General features: G+C 56.8%; 5 protein-coding genes across 5 annotated transcripts; 2 read left to right on the top strand and 3 right to left on the bottom strand.

The window, feature by feature from the left end:
- Nucleotides 1–38: 38 nt before the first annotated feature.
- Nucleotides 39–2,426, top strand: N656DRAFT_715744 (uncharacterized protein; the record flags this gene model as incomplete). Its single annotated transcript, XM_064812073.1, has 2 exons — nucleotides 39–2,051; nucleotides 2,100–2,426. 2 exons carry the CDS (start codon nucleotides 39–41, stop codon nucleotides 2,424–2,426), a joined length of 2,340 nt encoding a protein of 779 aa, XP_064667109.1.
- A 177-nt stretch (nucleotides 2,427–2,603) lies between these two features.
- Nucleotides 2,604–4,365, bottom strand: N656DRAFT_791704 (MFS general substrate transporter; the record flags this gene model as incomplete). Its single annotated transcript, XM_064817007.1, has 4 exons — nucleotides 2,604–3,237; nucleotides 3,303–3,514; nucleotides 3,577–3,862; nucleotides 4,025–4,365. 4 exons carry the CDS (start codon nucleotides 4,363–4,365, stop codon nucleotides 2,604–2,606), a joined length of 1,473 nt encoding a protein of 490 aa, XP_064667108.1.
- Nucleotides 4,366–9,133: 4,768 nt separating this feature from the next.
- Nucleotides 9,134–10,041, top strand: N656DRAFT_800770 (uncharacterized protein; the record flags this gene model as incomplete). The annotated part of the gene is made up of 4 exons (XM_064818044.1): nucleotides 9,134–9,370; nucleotides 9,428–9,507; nucleotides 9,579–9,628; nucleotides 9,713–10,041. 4 exons carry the CDS (start codon nucleotides 9,134–9,136, stop codon nucleotides 10,039–10,041), a joined length of 696 nt encoding a protein of 231 aa, XP_064667107.1.
- A 105-nt stretch (nucleotides 10,042–10,146) lies between these two features.
- Nucleotides 10,147–11,178, bottom strand: N656DRAFT_715608 (scavenger mRNA decapping enzyme; the record flags this gene model as incomplete). The annotated part of the gene is made up of 2 exons (XM_064812059.1): nucleotides 10,147–11,051; nucleotides 11,109–11,178. 2 exons carry the CDS (start codon nucleotides 11,176–11,178, stop codon nucleotides 10,147–10,149), a joined length of 975 nt encoding a protein of 324 aa, XP_064667106.1.
- Nucleotides 11,179–12,707: 1,529 nt separating this feature from the next.
- On the bottom strand, nucleotides 12,708–14,355 carry N656DRAFT_791701 (uncharacterized protein; the record flags this gene model as incomplete). Its single annotated transcript, XM_064817006.1, has 2 exons — nucleotides 12,708–12,767; nucleotides 13,168–14,355. 2 exons carry the CDS (start codon nucleotides 14,353–14,355, stop codon nucleotides 12,708–12,710), a joined length of 1,248 nt encoding a protein of 415 aa, XP_064667105.1.
- Nucleotides 14,356–14,505: the final 150 nt, after the last annotated feature.

Genomic DNA, 14,505 nt, shown 5'->3' with positions numbered 1-14,505 from the left:
CCTCCACCATCCATCACTCGCCGTCACCCATCGACACAATGCCCGTTGTCAAAGGAGGTGTGTGGACCAATATCGAGGACGAAATCCTCAAGGCGTCGGTCAGCAAGTATGGCTTGAACCAGTGGGCGCGTGTGTCGTCGCTGCTCGCGCGCAAGACGCCCAAGCAGTGCAAGGCGAGGTGGAACGAATGGCTCGATCCCAGCATCAAGAAGATTGAGTGGAGCAAAGATGAGGATGAGAAACTTCTGCACCTGGCCAAGCTGATGCCCACACAATGGCGCACCATCGCCCCGATCGTCGGCCGCACCGCCAACCAGTGCCTCGAGCGCTACCAAAAACTCCTTGACGAGGCCGAACAACGCGAGGCGTCGTCCTTGGGGCTGACCGGCCCTGAGGGCGGTGAGACCCGAGCACCCACCGCCGACGATGTCCGTCGTCTTCGCCCGGGCGAGGTCGACCCCGATCCCGAGACCAAACCCGCTCGGCCCGACACCATCGACCTGGACGAAGACGAGAAGGAAATGCTGAGCGAGGCCCGCGCCCGTCTGGCCAACACACAGGGAAAGAAGGCAAAGCGGAAGGCTCGTGAGCGCCAGCAAGAAGAATCGCGTCGGCTTGCCGCGCTCCAGAAGCGTCGCGAGCTCAAGACGGCCGGCATCAACATCAAGGTCACAACACGCAAGAAGGGGCAGATGGACTACAACGCCGACATTCCGTTTGAGAAGAAACCTGTACCCGGCTTCTACGACACGGTTGAGGAGATACAGCGCAACGAGTACCAGCGTACGCACTTTGACCCAAAAAAGCAGCAGGTCGGTAACAAACGGAAGGGCGAGCAGGACGAGGATGCGGATCGGAAGAGGAGGAAGAACGACAAGGATGCGCCGTCAGCGTCGATACAGGCTGCCATCAAGGCTGGACAGATGCAAAAGATCCGCGAGGCGGAGCAAAGCAGCAAGCGCAGGGCCCTGGTGCTGCCGGCGCCGCAGGTCAGCGAGGGTGAGCTAGAGGAGATTGTCAAGTTGGGCATGATAGGCGAGCGGGCGAGCGCCATGGCCCGCGAGAGCGACAACGACGCCACACGCGGGCTTGTGGGCAACTATTCGACCCTTAACACCAATGCACCCATCCGGACGCCACGGGCCCCGGAACAGGAGGACCACATCGCCAACGAGATCCGTAATATCAGGGCATTGACAGAGACGCAGTCGTCGCTGCTCGGCGGAGAGAACACGCCTCTTCACGAAGGAGCAGGATCCACAGGATTCGACTCGGTCGCGCCGCGGAAGCAGGTCGTTGCGACACCCAACCCCCTTGCAACGCCCCTGCGGTCTGCGGCAAATGGCGTCGGCGCCACACCCCTACGGGTCGGGCAAACCCCTCTACGCACGCCCCGCGACAGCCTCTCGCTAAATACGGTCGACAGTGAGATGTCCATGGTGGGCGGAACTCCGGCAGACGCCAGGCTGCGGGAGCTCTCAATCCGCCACCAGCTTAAGCAGAGTCTCGCCGCTCTGCCCAAGCCAAAAGAGACTGAGTGGGAGCTGGAATTGCCTGAAGACCAGCAGGAACCTAGGACCGTCGAGGAGCAGGAGGAAGATGCCGCGGAACGCGACCGCAGGGAGCGGGAGATCCGCGAGGCCCGGGAGCTGTTGGAGCGTAAGCGGCGGACCCAAGTGATGCAGCGGGCGCTACCTCGAATGGTTGCGGTTGATTACAAGGCGTTACTGCAGGAGACGGCGAAGATCCAGGACCCCGCCCAGGCCCTCGTCGCCCGCGAAGCGGCTCTCCTAATGGCGCACGATGCCACCAAATACCCGCTTCTTGGGGCTCCGCCAGGGGCAAAGCCAGTGGAACTTCCGCGAATCGACGACGCAGCACTGGCTGAAGCGCGGCTCCAAGTTCTGATGGAGATGAAGGACAAGCCAAAGCCCGAAGAGGTGCAGGCAGCATGGGACAAGGAAAATACCAATGCCCTGCTTCTCGGCCTGGGGTGTTACGAGTCTGATGAGGAGGAGGATCAGGTGGCCACTATGCGGGCTGCGCTTGACGTAAGGTCTCTCAGATTCTCATTTCCCTGACCGAGCTGACCTCAACAGGATACCCTCGAAACTCTGATCGATTCGGCTGAGAAGGGCAACAAGCTCGAGAAGAAACTTAACCTGCACCTAGGAGGATACAAGAACCGGGCCGAGATGCTGCGTAAAAAGATTGGCGAGGCGCATGGCGCACTGGAAAAGGCGCGCCATGCGTTAAGCGGATTCCAGGTTCTTAGGGTGTCCGAGGAGGCGGCCATCCAGCGGCGTCTGGCGGCGCTACGGGCCGAGGTGGCCTTTGTGAGCACTCGGGAACGCGAGGCACAGGAGCTGTACCGGCGGATGAGAGATGAACTGGATGAGCTGAAGATTGGGGTTAACGGACAATGATGTATAAGTATCAGTAGGGTAATGCATGGCTCGGAGTGATGCAGTGGCGTTGCAGATTTCCATGACAACGGAGAGGACATAGAATGGCAATGCAACCTGAAAACTGTTGCAAAATCACCCCCTTCCTTGCAATGCACGACTGAGTCTAACTATCACAGGACTACGTCTAACACAACATCACGACTTCTTGCCCAACCTGGGCAGCCTCACCGGGAGGATCAACAGCAAACTCACCACGGCCAACACAAAACAGCACAAGAAGGTCAGCCTCAACGCAGCCTCATAGCTCTGCATCACCTGCTCCCTGTAGGGGGACGGCAGCTCCCGGATGGCCTCGACCGACCGCCTGGCGCGCTCCACGATGGCATCCTTGTCCGGCCCGGAGACGAGCAGGCCCAGGTAGTAGCGCAGGGCGTTCTGGACCACCAGCGAGCTCCAGGCGACACCCAGAACCATGCCCAGGCTGCGCCACAGGATCAGGGTGCTGGTCACGACGGCCTGCTCGCGCTGCTCGGCCACGGCCAGCACCGCCATGAAGGTGCCGGGGAACTGGAAGCCCATGCCGGTCGCGGCGGGGACCAGGGAGACGAGGTAGGCCGCGACGGGCCAGCCGGGCTGCATAGCGGACAGGCAGAGAGTCCCGAAGGCGATGAGCGAGGCACCGAGGACGAGCGGCCACTTCAACCGCCGCGTGCGCGTGATCAGAAACCCGGTTGCAGTAGCTGCCGTCGAAGCCGCCGCCGAGAAGGCGATGAGGTGCAGGCCGGAGGATGTTGCGGAGATGAGAAGGACGCCCTGGAAGAAGATGGGCCTTGGGAGGTGGCGCGAAGGGGGTTGGTTAGCTGCGAAGATGGGAAGTCAGTGCGAAAGACTTACACGTTGAAAAGGATTGCATCGAAAAGAAAGGCAGCGATATGGTTGGCAAAGATGAGGTTGATGTGGGGCGACTTGAGGACGAGGTGGATGGGCATGATGGGCTTGGCGGCATGCCTCTCGACGAGGAGGAACAGCGGGAAGGAGACGGCAAAGATGGCGAGTGAGGCGATGACGAAGGGATGCGACCAGGGGATGATGTTTCCGCCGAGATTCTGGCCGGTCAGCAAACTAAGGTACAGAAGCAGAACCAGGTATGGAGACGGGACTTAGTTACCAGGCCAAGGATGAGGAAGGTCACGGAGCTGGTCAACAGAGCGGACCCCTTAAGGTCAAACGTCCGCATGGCTTCTCTCAATGTCTGCTTCTCCTTACCGTACAGGCCAATATCGCTCGGCACTACGAAGCTGGCAACGACCAGGCACGCTACAAGGAGCGGCACCTGCACACCAAACTCCCACCGCCATCCCAGGTAATCAGCCATGACGCCGCCCAGCGCAGCGCCAAGCATCGACCCTACACCCCAGGTGATGTTGATGTACGACTGAAAGCTCCCGCGGATCCTGCAACGTGTCAGCCCGTCCGCCAAGTTCGAGATTGAGAAAGGGAAAATAAGGGAAAGGGGAAGGGGGAAGGGAGAAGGAAAAAAAAAAAAAAAAAAAAAAAAAAAAAAAAAAAAAAAAAGAAAAAAAAAAAAAGAAATGCAAACACCGTGGGCGACTCACTCAATCGGCACGATATCACTCACAATGATACTGCCCATGGTCATCATGCCGCCCGCTCCGAGGCCGCACACGGCCCTGGCGAGGATGAAGCTGGTCACGGTGCGGGCGAGGGCGCACCAGGCGGTTGCGACGGCGAAGACGGCGATGGTGACGAGGTAAGGCCCCCGCCTGCCGACGGCGTCGGACACGCGGCCCAGCAGCGGCTGGAAGGCGGTCGAGGCGAGCAAATACGCCGTCGACAGCCACGAGGCGCTGTGGCTGCTGCCAAAGTAGGACGTGATGACAGGGTGGCTCGACGCCAGGATGGTGCCGTCCAGGCACGAGATGAAGTGCGTCGCCATGATCTGCACGAACAGCACCCAGAAGCGGGCCTGCGACAGGCCGCTGAGGTACGTGTAGGGGTTAGTAATAGCTTCGCCATTTTCACCATCATGGTAGCCGGCGACGGCCCCGGCCAAAAGGGGCGCCTCCTCGCCTGGCACCGAGGGCGCCCCGGCCCCGGGTGTGCCGCCGCCGGTTTCCGTGTGGTCCTGGCCGCCAGACTCCGGGACTTGGCTGGAAGCGCCGGGATTACTGCTCCAGGCTGAATTCGGCTCGGCGGCGGTACTGGTACCGAGTACTGATGCTTGGGTCGTCATTGGCTTGCCCCGCGAGGTCTGTCCAGCTATAGTAGAGTAGTACTGGAAAGCTGTATGTATGTACGGCCTGTAGCCGTGGTGAGACGGTGAGACGGTGAGATGGCTCGGCTTATATGCAGCATCCTATTACGACCTGATTACCTGATGTGACGCCTTTCCTGGTTTCCCCTCGCAACTTTGTAATCCGGCGGTCGGTCTAGTGTAAGATTCTAGGGCCTTTTGCTCCTATAGATCGGCGACATCTAACCACATTCGATGCCCGCCCCACCGGCTAGCTGCACTGCACCACATCACCATGGCTGACTTGCCGCTGATAAGGACATACAATCGGCCCAAAGGGGGTGAGTCTTGCTCTAAGGCCTACTCCCTATGGTACGTACACCTACATACATATCCATTGCCCCCCGTGGTTAGCCTAGGCTGACTCGTTGTAGTAGTCGTGAATCACTGAATGAAAAGCTGGGGAGAAGAGGATATCTACCTTAGGTACAGGCATTGGAGATGACCCATTCTCGCTATCAGCTTTCGATCCTTGACTCCCCAAACCGGTTAAAGTCTCTAGCTTCCCCTTGGAATTCGAGATGAGTCGGTCAGCAGAGACCCGGTTTAACAGGTGCTGGCAGACCCCACTGCGTAGTGCGTCCTATTGACAAAAGTACAAAACCTTGACGACAAGGGCGGCAAGGCTCTGGGTGAGTGTCGAGACTCAAAGACTCAAAAGACCGTCCCGGGAGTACCGGTGCATTTATAGCACTCGAGAAAGAGACCTTCTATCTCATCCCCATCTCTGTGTGCCTCTTCTTCTTTTCTCTAAGCTCGAGCAAAGTACCTTACTATTCGCCTTCTCTGTACCAACCAGTTCCTTCTCCCATAAGTTCTCAATTGGCAAGCATGGCAAGAGTGCCCCAGCTGGATGGTAATGGACTGGTGTTTTCAGATGGGGAGCAGGTGAATCTAGTACCTCACCTGCAGAAGACTGTCTCATCACCAACGGCAACAAACATAAATTCAATCACCCCGGTAGCCAATAGCGTATCTGCCAATGAGGGCCTCGTTGTTCGACGTCGAGACGGTAGGATACATCTCGACCTTGAGCCCTCTTTGTCACATTACCCCTCACTGTCTCGGACTTTCGGTGAACTGTTAGTCTGTTGGTGGCACTTTTGCTGGCCCCTCAATCAGCTTCAACTGATGGTGATAGACGCTTCAAGTTCTGTCTACCGCAGAGTTCCCTCTTTCGAATCATCAATAGAGATTCCTTGCCGGAATGGTTAGGCCATACGAAGCAGTTGCTGGCCGCTACTGACATTGACAAGAAGCCCTTTACTAAGGTCGGCAATCCTCTGCGCACAGCTTCGGTACGGCTTCGGAACTGGTGGCGTACCTCTCGTTTGCAACCTGGGAGTGCACGTGTGTGATTATCAGTCGGTGACGAGAAAGGCTACCCGCGCTGTCTCTCCGTCTCAGGTACTCTTATGTGGCGTGTCGTTTTTTGAGTACACATTGGCATGAGATGTGGCTGCAGACCGGAGTTTTTTATCCGGCATGTCGACTGCTTGTAGGCCTTCGTACTTGCTACTTAGTAGTAGCCTAGTAGGTGATCCTCCGGCAACCTGGGGTGACAAGTCTGCGCTGAAAACCAGTTATGAGTGCTGCTAGAGACCTTGAAGTAAACATACATATGGAGACAATCTACGCAGGGTTGACTAAAGTTGCGTCAACAGAAAGCGGGCCTCAATGCCATCCGCTGGGTTGGGACTTGAGGGTTGGCGCCTCAGTCGACCTTGACAGCCGACGTCTATGACCCGCAGTCCAAGCGGCGATTCTAACAACTAAGTCACTGTGCGGCCTGTGCCTTTGAGCACCGTCTGTCAAGCCCGGGCGTTGGCAGGAACGAGGCAGTGAAATGGTCTCGATTGTCACTCTGCGGAGCTGGGTCAGGAAGCTGCCCCTGGGAATAAGGTAGTGCTCAGCCGGATGCCCCAAGCTCAAAATAAATTTTCAGGGGCAGTTGCCGGAGCAGTAATATGCCTAGCAGTGAAGCACTTTCAGATCGACATTCTCATTAGCGAGCAACAATCACTTCAAGCCAATCCCGTCTCCAGGTACACTTCATAGATGATAGTCGAGAGTTTGGTTTAAGGTCCATGTGCTGTAACTAATACGCTAATCAGAGAGGGACCTCTGTCAAGCTTCGCTGACGATGGTTCAAACTGCCTTCCTTGAGAGCGTCAGTACTTCGTACCTATTTAGACTAGTACGCTGCCTCATGAATATGGTACAAGTACCTATACCTAATAAGTCCAATGGCTTTCACGGCTGCCTTTAATACGGGGTTCTAGGTACAAAAGCACAAACCGACTCTTTCCCGCCGTACCGCGTCATCTATACTCGACTAGAGTATTAGTAAAGAGAATCAAAGCAGGGATCTAGAGGGCTACCAAGCAACTGGCAATAAGACTACCTTATCCAATCTGAGCGGTTTCCAGTTGGTACCCAGTATGCTGCCGAGATTTGAAAACCGCCTGTCCTAACATAGAACCTGACATTAAGATCCCGGCAGCCTTTAGGAAGAAGGATTGGACTACAAGCACACACGGCAGAAGCGACGAGTTCGAGTTCAAGACTGGAAACGATAGAGAACCAGCGACCAAGTTTCTTGGGATGTTTACCTGGGATTCAAATGAGGCATAATCGACGGACGAGTGGGTTCAATTCGTGTTGGTACATTTCAAGTTACCGTCCAGATGATATGACGAGACCGTCTTGAGAGTCCGAGAAAACTTGCTGTGACGGGCTTTCCAAGTTCTCATGGTCGTTCGGATGTTTGAGGGTTACCAAGAATCGAGTTCAACGAAGCCGTATCTTGTCCGACTTGGAACGAGCTATTGGCAAACTTACTGTACCTCGCTTTTTCCAGCACGGTCTGAGTACTTGGGGAGGGTAGGCGCCCTGTTAGTACAGCCAAAGTTTTACACGTAAAATCATCCTCTCGACTACCCCTTCTAACAGACCAGAGGGTGGTAGAGGTACCGAACATGTTCCTTTGCACGTCTTGTCCCATCCATGATCCACCGTTGCATGAGCGTCTGTTGTCTGTTGTCTGGTACCAGATCTCCACAGAGCAGCAGCCTCAAACTATAGCAACGCTCTATGCGCCTCCAATCAGTACTGCAGCTCTGCAGTGCAGCATCAGCTGCACAGTCCAGCTGCCAGTGCTACTTTTTGATAATAATACATGGCAATACACATGTTAACGCATCACTGTATCCTCCAGGTAACTATCTCCTCGCCCTAGTGTGCGATCAAATGCACAGCTTCAGGAAGGAGCATCCTTTCCCTCTCGCACAGAGGCAAGCGTTCCCCACCACATGTTCCTATAAACCCCCTCCCCCCACCTCCCCCCTCTCTCTCCACAATTCTGTTGTCTGGCAACAGACTCTTTCCGCTGGGAATCACAATGCTGATTCTGAACGGTTCATGCATTCGTGAAGGTGATCACGAACATGGAGAATCAGCTATGGCCAAGATGTTCACCGCATGCCCGATCACCTCAAGGGAGTTGCCCCGGCTGATGGGCGAGTGGCATGCCCCCACGAGCGTGACGAGTCCTGACTCCTGACGAATCACTTGTAGTATTAAGAGACAACATAAGAGGGCAGATTGGATCATTGGAGAATGTGGGACGTACTCACATGGCGATGAACCAAATTACCGTCATTGGTATAGCAAACTTCGCGACAACGCACTTGTCAGAATTCGGATTCTAAGTCTGACAATGTCAAGTTGCTGATCTTGATGAGATCAGTTTTTGTATGATTCAAATGTTCTGTGTGGTAGGCGGGCAGCCTGTGACCTGGCGGTTTGCCGGAAGCCAGGCTTTTGGGAATTTGGGAAAGCACCTCCCGCTGCCGCAGTACGCAGCTGAGTTATGTTGGTACGGAGAATCAAACGAGTTGAACAAGTTGAAGTCAGCTGCTCCTACCTGTATGACGAAGTACCTCAGGAGCTTGAAGCATCCAAGGATCCCAAGCCTGATGAACACTGACGAGCAACTGCACGGTGATTCCTGGGAAGACGGGAAAATCTCAAAGCGCTCTCTGTGCCTTCCGGCCGGTCCAGACATGTATAGAAGACGACGGGATTCATTACCATGCACGAAGTAGCTACCTCGGAAACTTCAGATCGCACTGGGAGCACCGGCAATAGGGGCTTGAATCGCTTGATGTTAGCGGCCCGGCTTTGGGAATGGTGATGGAGTCGGCCTTGGAAGCATCAAGCTCATTGGACGCTTGGCCCGAGTGGGTCCGGAAACACCCCAGTGATTCCACAAGCCTCGTGGTCAGCCAAGGATGTGACGTGGGGCCACGGATCTCAGAAGCGGTGCCAGCGGACAGCCACGCCGTAGTCATCGAGACTGTCCAAGTTCCATCTACAACATCGCCATATCAACGCCTTGGATAGAACTGCGATGGATGAGAAACACGCAGTGCCGATGCCGCCGCCGATCCGCCGGGGCTTCAGCCCACTTCGGTTGGCCGTCGCTATCGGGTACCTAGCCCTTGTCGCCGTCACCTACGTCTGCTTCCGTCCGCAGTCCTCGGTTACCTACTGGCCGCCATCTCCACCGGTGGAAGCGAGCATAACCCACGCCCACTCTCTCGTCCCCCTCGAGGCGCACATCATGAGCAAATGCCCAGACGCAAGAGTCGGTCACGGCCTTGCGACGTGTCCGCCGGGCGTGGCTCTGCTAACTCCGCTACAGGACTGCCTCCGCGACATGGTGCTGCCGGCCATGCAGAAAGTGCACGACAAAGTCAACTTTACGCTGTCGTTTATCGGGACGTACGCATGCCATCCTATATGACTACCAACGCTGCTCTTTACCGGTCATCCTGCTGACGGTATCGCTTCAGTCCCACAGACCGGGATGACGGAGTGGCGTGCAAGCACGGACCGGAGGAGTGTATGTCCCTCCCAAATGATGCAACCAAACTTGCCAGTTTACCGATACAAGATGAATACTTACGCAGTTTTCGAGGAGGTGCAGGTCTTGGCAACATCATCGAGCTCTGCGCGCAACGGCTGTACCCGGACCCCAAGACGTTTCTGGGCTTCACCATGTGCCTGACGCGCGACTACAAGCACATACCGCAGCGGAGCCTGATCGAGGACTGCGCGCTGGAGCATGCCATCGACTTTGATGCGCTGAACGAGTGCGCGACGCGCGACGACGGTGCGCTGGGCGTTGGCATGCTGCGGGCCAGCGTGAAGCGGACTGCCGAGGTAATTAAAGGACACCAACCACAAATAGCGCTTGCTCTCTCTATCTTGTCGTCGTCTAATCTAACTAAACCGTGTGTGGGCAGGCCGGTGTGACCAAGAGCTGCACGGTCCGGCTCAACAACCAAATCTATTGCGTGCGCGACGGCGCTGAGTGGAAGGAGTGTCCGGCGGGCCCAGGCGTCAACGACCTGGTTGTGGCTATTGAGAAGCTGTACCGTTCTTCTTCTTGAGGGGTTCAAACACGCCCACCCACAGGTCACTGGCCTCACCCAGCGTGTAGCATAGCGTAACGGCGTCCATGCCCGCCTCGTCGTCCCCTTGCATCGTCCCGAGTTGGGAAATGATGCTGTCGAGGCCGACGGCCTTGCCGGTCGCCTGGGTGGCGCCGGCCTCGAGTGCCACATGCACGATGTGGATGTGCAGGTGGTAGTAGGTCGGCTGGTAGTGCAAGTACAGCTTGAGCTGGTCCGCCTCAACTGTCGGGTACACCTTTGTGGTTGCGTCGAGGATCTTGGCCTTCATGTGCTGCAGCCAGGGGATGTGCTTTCTGCGAAGGTCGCGCAGGCTCCACAGGTCGCGGCGCTCGACCAGCCCCAGCAGGTGCAGCGCCTCGACAGTCCTGCGATCCCAGTTGAGATCCGGCAGCAGCAGGAAGCCCTCATCCGGGTCCTGCCCGTACGGTGTCCGGTAAATGACGTCCTCGGCCTCGCTGCGGCCCTCGATGATGTTGTAGGCCCAGTTGAGCCGTCCCGCCTCGCGCTGCGCTTGCATGAAGGGCCGAACATGGTCGCGGTAGATTTGGGGTGTTTCCGTGACAAACCGCACTCCCTGCTTGCTATACTTTTGCACGTGCTTGTCAGTGCACGGCCAGATGAGGTTGATCTTGAGGTCGGCGAACTCGTGGCTGTCGCTGTCGGCTCCGTTGCTGTTGGCCAGGTACCAGTGGTAGATGTCATTGGCGCCTAGGTTCTTGATGGCACGCAGGCTGCCGGGAATCGCTGCCAGGTAGTCGGTCGAGCTCGGAAACGGGGCGCGTTCGAGGATTAACACGGCTGGCTGCCCGTCGATGGTGCCATAGAGGCAGCTACGACGGCCAGCCTGGTCTGCCTAGGGTTCAGCAGGGGGGCCCGAGTTTGGCCAATGGGCAATGTGCGGCATACCTTGGTTGAGCAGACGCTCAAGCTTGAATCTAGGGATTAGGGCTTCTGCCTGTGTTTTGGCGTCAGGCATGGTGTTCGTAATTGAGGTGGTGAGTTGAGGGTTCCGAGTGGAAGTTCAGAGCCCCGCAAACAACCCCGCTGTCTACCGGTCCGCCCCGGTCCGGGACAGCGTTCTCCGTATTGTAACATGAACCCCGGTAGGAAGTAAAGGAATGTGCGCCAGTCTCCGATATTCCATCACCTACGAAGGTAACCAGCTACATAGCGTTGAAGGCTTAATTAACGCCTGATTTGTCATTTACATGACATACCGGACAGTGTGAGCCCTTAGCTACTGGGGCTACCTACCGAGCCTACCTATGCTACAAGGCAGTAGCTATCCTGACCGATGTCGCATGGATCTGGGTCATCCTGCGTTCCTGCTCCGCCTCTGCCGTCAAATTGAAAAATCCATGCGTGCTGCCGGGCCGCGCTTCAACATTGACTGAGATGCAGCCCGAAGTGCATGGGTATTGCCAGGCAGGTCATCTGGACACTGGATGCAGACCATCCAGTTCTGACCAGACGATCTGCGGCCTTTTATCCCTCTGCACACCGAGCAGGATCTCGTGGTCGAGGATAGCGTAGGTGTCCCACAGTCAAGTTGGCTTGGTAGAGGTTCAGTTGATCCGGAACCGAAGGATACAGTAATGTATTGTATGTACATACCTATGTACAGTACACAGTACATACAGTACTGTCCATGATTGCGGCGGAAGTTCGGTGTCCTACACCTCTACCAGGGTTTGTATTGTCACAAGCAAGGGTTTTAGCCAGGGGCTCGACTCAGGTCACTCTTCTAGTAATTTCTATGGCTGGCAACCTTGACACTAACAGTCCAGTGCTTGGCCAAGGATGCTAAAATAAAGTACCAATTTTGCTGCCTCTGGCACCCTGAATTATTGTGCGATTTGGCTGCCTTGGCTTGCGGAGTGCCCTTGCTGTCCCCCTGGCCTGTGACAAATACAAACTCTGGCAGAGGTGTACGCAAATATGGCCCCAGCCCTTTCTCATCCGATAGGTATTGCATGCAGCTTGCTCTCGATCGACCAACTTGCGTCCTAACCGATCGTTAGTTAGTCAGACGTCTGCATCGCCAACGACAGAATCAGTTTCCGGTCCGATAGCTACCGTCGAAACCACAGCTCCACCTCGGATTTTATTCCGCAGTGGTAGTTGACCGCTTGACCACTGACGCATTCGGGCCGGATAGGCTTGACCAGGTACTCCGCAGTGTACTTTTATTTAGGACTGCTAGGTGGTTACACTAGATGGGAAAAGCGAGGACAGGGCGAAACGATTGCATCACCCTTCGGTAGCAAATCTGCCGGCCGTCCAACCGTTAGTGTAACATGGGGGCTCACAGATGGTGCCACCGATGTTTTCTAGAAAAGCTATTAGATACGACGTCTGGCAGTCGGTGTGGTTGCATACGCATACGCCAAGGTTATCGTCAACAAACATGGCCAGAATCCAGATATCCAAAAGTGTGTATTATGCCCGGATAGTCTAGTAGCGTCCCATCCAGCATGAGGCGTCAGATTCGTCATGCCCAGTATATCACGATGTCCCCTTAAGATTTGATGCCGTGTCCAAAATCCCCGTCTCTTTTTTACTTCCCTGTAAACAAGCCTTCCCAGTATAAACAGAACATCAAGTCAGGCTAGCCGCTGCAGCTGGCGCCTACCCGCTTCTGAACGTGCTTCCAGTATGAAAAGTCCGCGCCGATATGCCAGGTCCGTAGAGACCAGGTCTGGTCTTGCGTGATGTAGATCCATCGAAACTTGCAACTCCGTAGTCGCCGGATTTTCGCCGTCGTTTGGGCTCAACACGCAGCCCCTCTTTCCAAGACAACTCCTCGAGGTCACCCAAAGGTTGATCACCGCAGGCCTTGTGTAGCCCCTACCGGCCAACCGCCTAGTAGCCCGCGCGCCTAAAACCTCATGACCCCATGCGAGTCCCATTGTACACGGACTTGAGCGGTGCCTACGCCCGTTTCCGTCCTCTACTCGGGCTTCACATCCTTGATCAGGTCCTTGCGCATCGATGGCGGGCGGTAGCTGCGCCCGCGGATCTCTTCAAAACCGTTGAGCGTCTCTGGTTGTTCCGTCTTGACGCGCTCCATCTCCTTATCGGCGAGCTCCTTGGTTTCGGCCAGCCGCTGCTTGATGTTGGCCACCTCCTCTGCGCAGTCACCGTCGCGCAGGAACTGGTGCGCGGCGTGCTCGCACATGCTCTGCACGTATTCGAGCCCCTTGTCCAGCTCGTCGTAGACGTCGCCCTGCTGCGGCTTTCCGTCCGGGCCCAGCCCGGAAGGCCCGCGGTACCCGCGTCCGCCCGCCCGCGCGTACATGACCCTGCTGGACCGCACCATGGCTGCCGGCACGCGCCCCATCTGCCTCGAACTTACGTACTGTAACGGCGGTGGCTCTTCTCCCTCTTCTTTGGGCGCTGGCCTCGCCTCGATCGGGGCCATGGTTGCTGTCAGCGGCGGTGTGGTTGTGGCGCCGGATGCGACCGTCGACTTGATATCTTTCTCCCCCTCGGCCTCCTCGTCGTCCTCGGGCGTCTCCATCTCGGCGAGCCGCTTGATCTGCGCCACCTTGGCCGCCATCTTGGCCTTGCGCATCATGTTGCGGCTGGCGCTGACAAACTTGACAAGCTCCTCGAAGAAATTCTGCACATAGCTGTCGTAATAGACGATAATCATACTGCGGGTGCGGTACTTTGGAGTGGCGCCCTCCCCGCTGAGGACCGAGTCTGTGCGCTGTCGCTTGCGCAAGGTTGCGCGCGCTTGAGCTTGCCCCTCGGCCCGCGCCCGGTGCGTCCTTATCTGTACGGCTCCGCATGGCTTTGCATCGGCCGGGCTCGGTGGTGTCAGCTGCTCCGTGCTCCCTTTGGCAGCCGCCGCCCCCGCAGCGGCGGCGGCTGCGAGTGCGGCAGGGTCGTCCTCCTCGGGCTGTGGAGTCGCGTCACGGGGATGGGCCTGGGGCTCGTCACGCGGCTTGAGCGACTCGGTTGAACCCTTGTTCCGGATGGACTTGGGGGTGGGCGAACCTTCCTCGGTTGCTGAGGTCGGCTTGGCCGCCTCGGTCGCCTGGGCCAGCTTGGCCAACTCGATCTGCCGTTGCTCAATCTGCCCGTTCAGCTCGTCGAGCTTCGTTAACCAGTCCGGCACATTGCAGACCAAGTTCTTGAGCGCCTCCATAGCGAGATCCTCCTCCTCTCCGCCGCTCGCTCTGCTGCGATGTGCTAGCGCCGTCTTGACAGAGGGTGCGCGCTTCGCTAGGCGGGCGCGCGCCTAACGCGTGCACGCTGGGAGAGCGGAAAACCGGCGAGCAAACGTTTTGTTTGAATT

Source organism: Canariomyces notabilis, assembly GCF_033297395.1.
Source record: "Canariomyces notabilis strain CBS 508.74 unplaced genomic scaffold N656scaffold_24, whole genome shotgun sequence".
Lineage (NCBI taxonomy): Eukaryota > Fungi > Ascomycota > Sordariomycetes > Sordariales > Chaetomiaceae > Canariomyces > Canariomyces notabilis.
The sequence above is the reverse complement of the archived record's forward strand: the minus strand, read 5'-3'. Positions and strand labels throughout refer to the sequence as shown.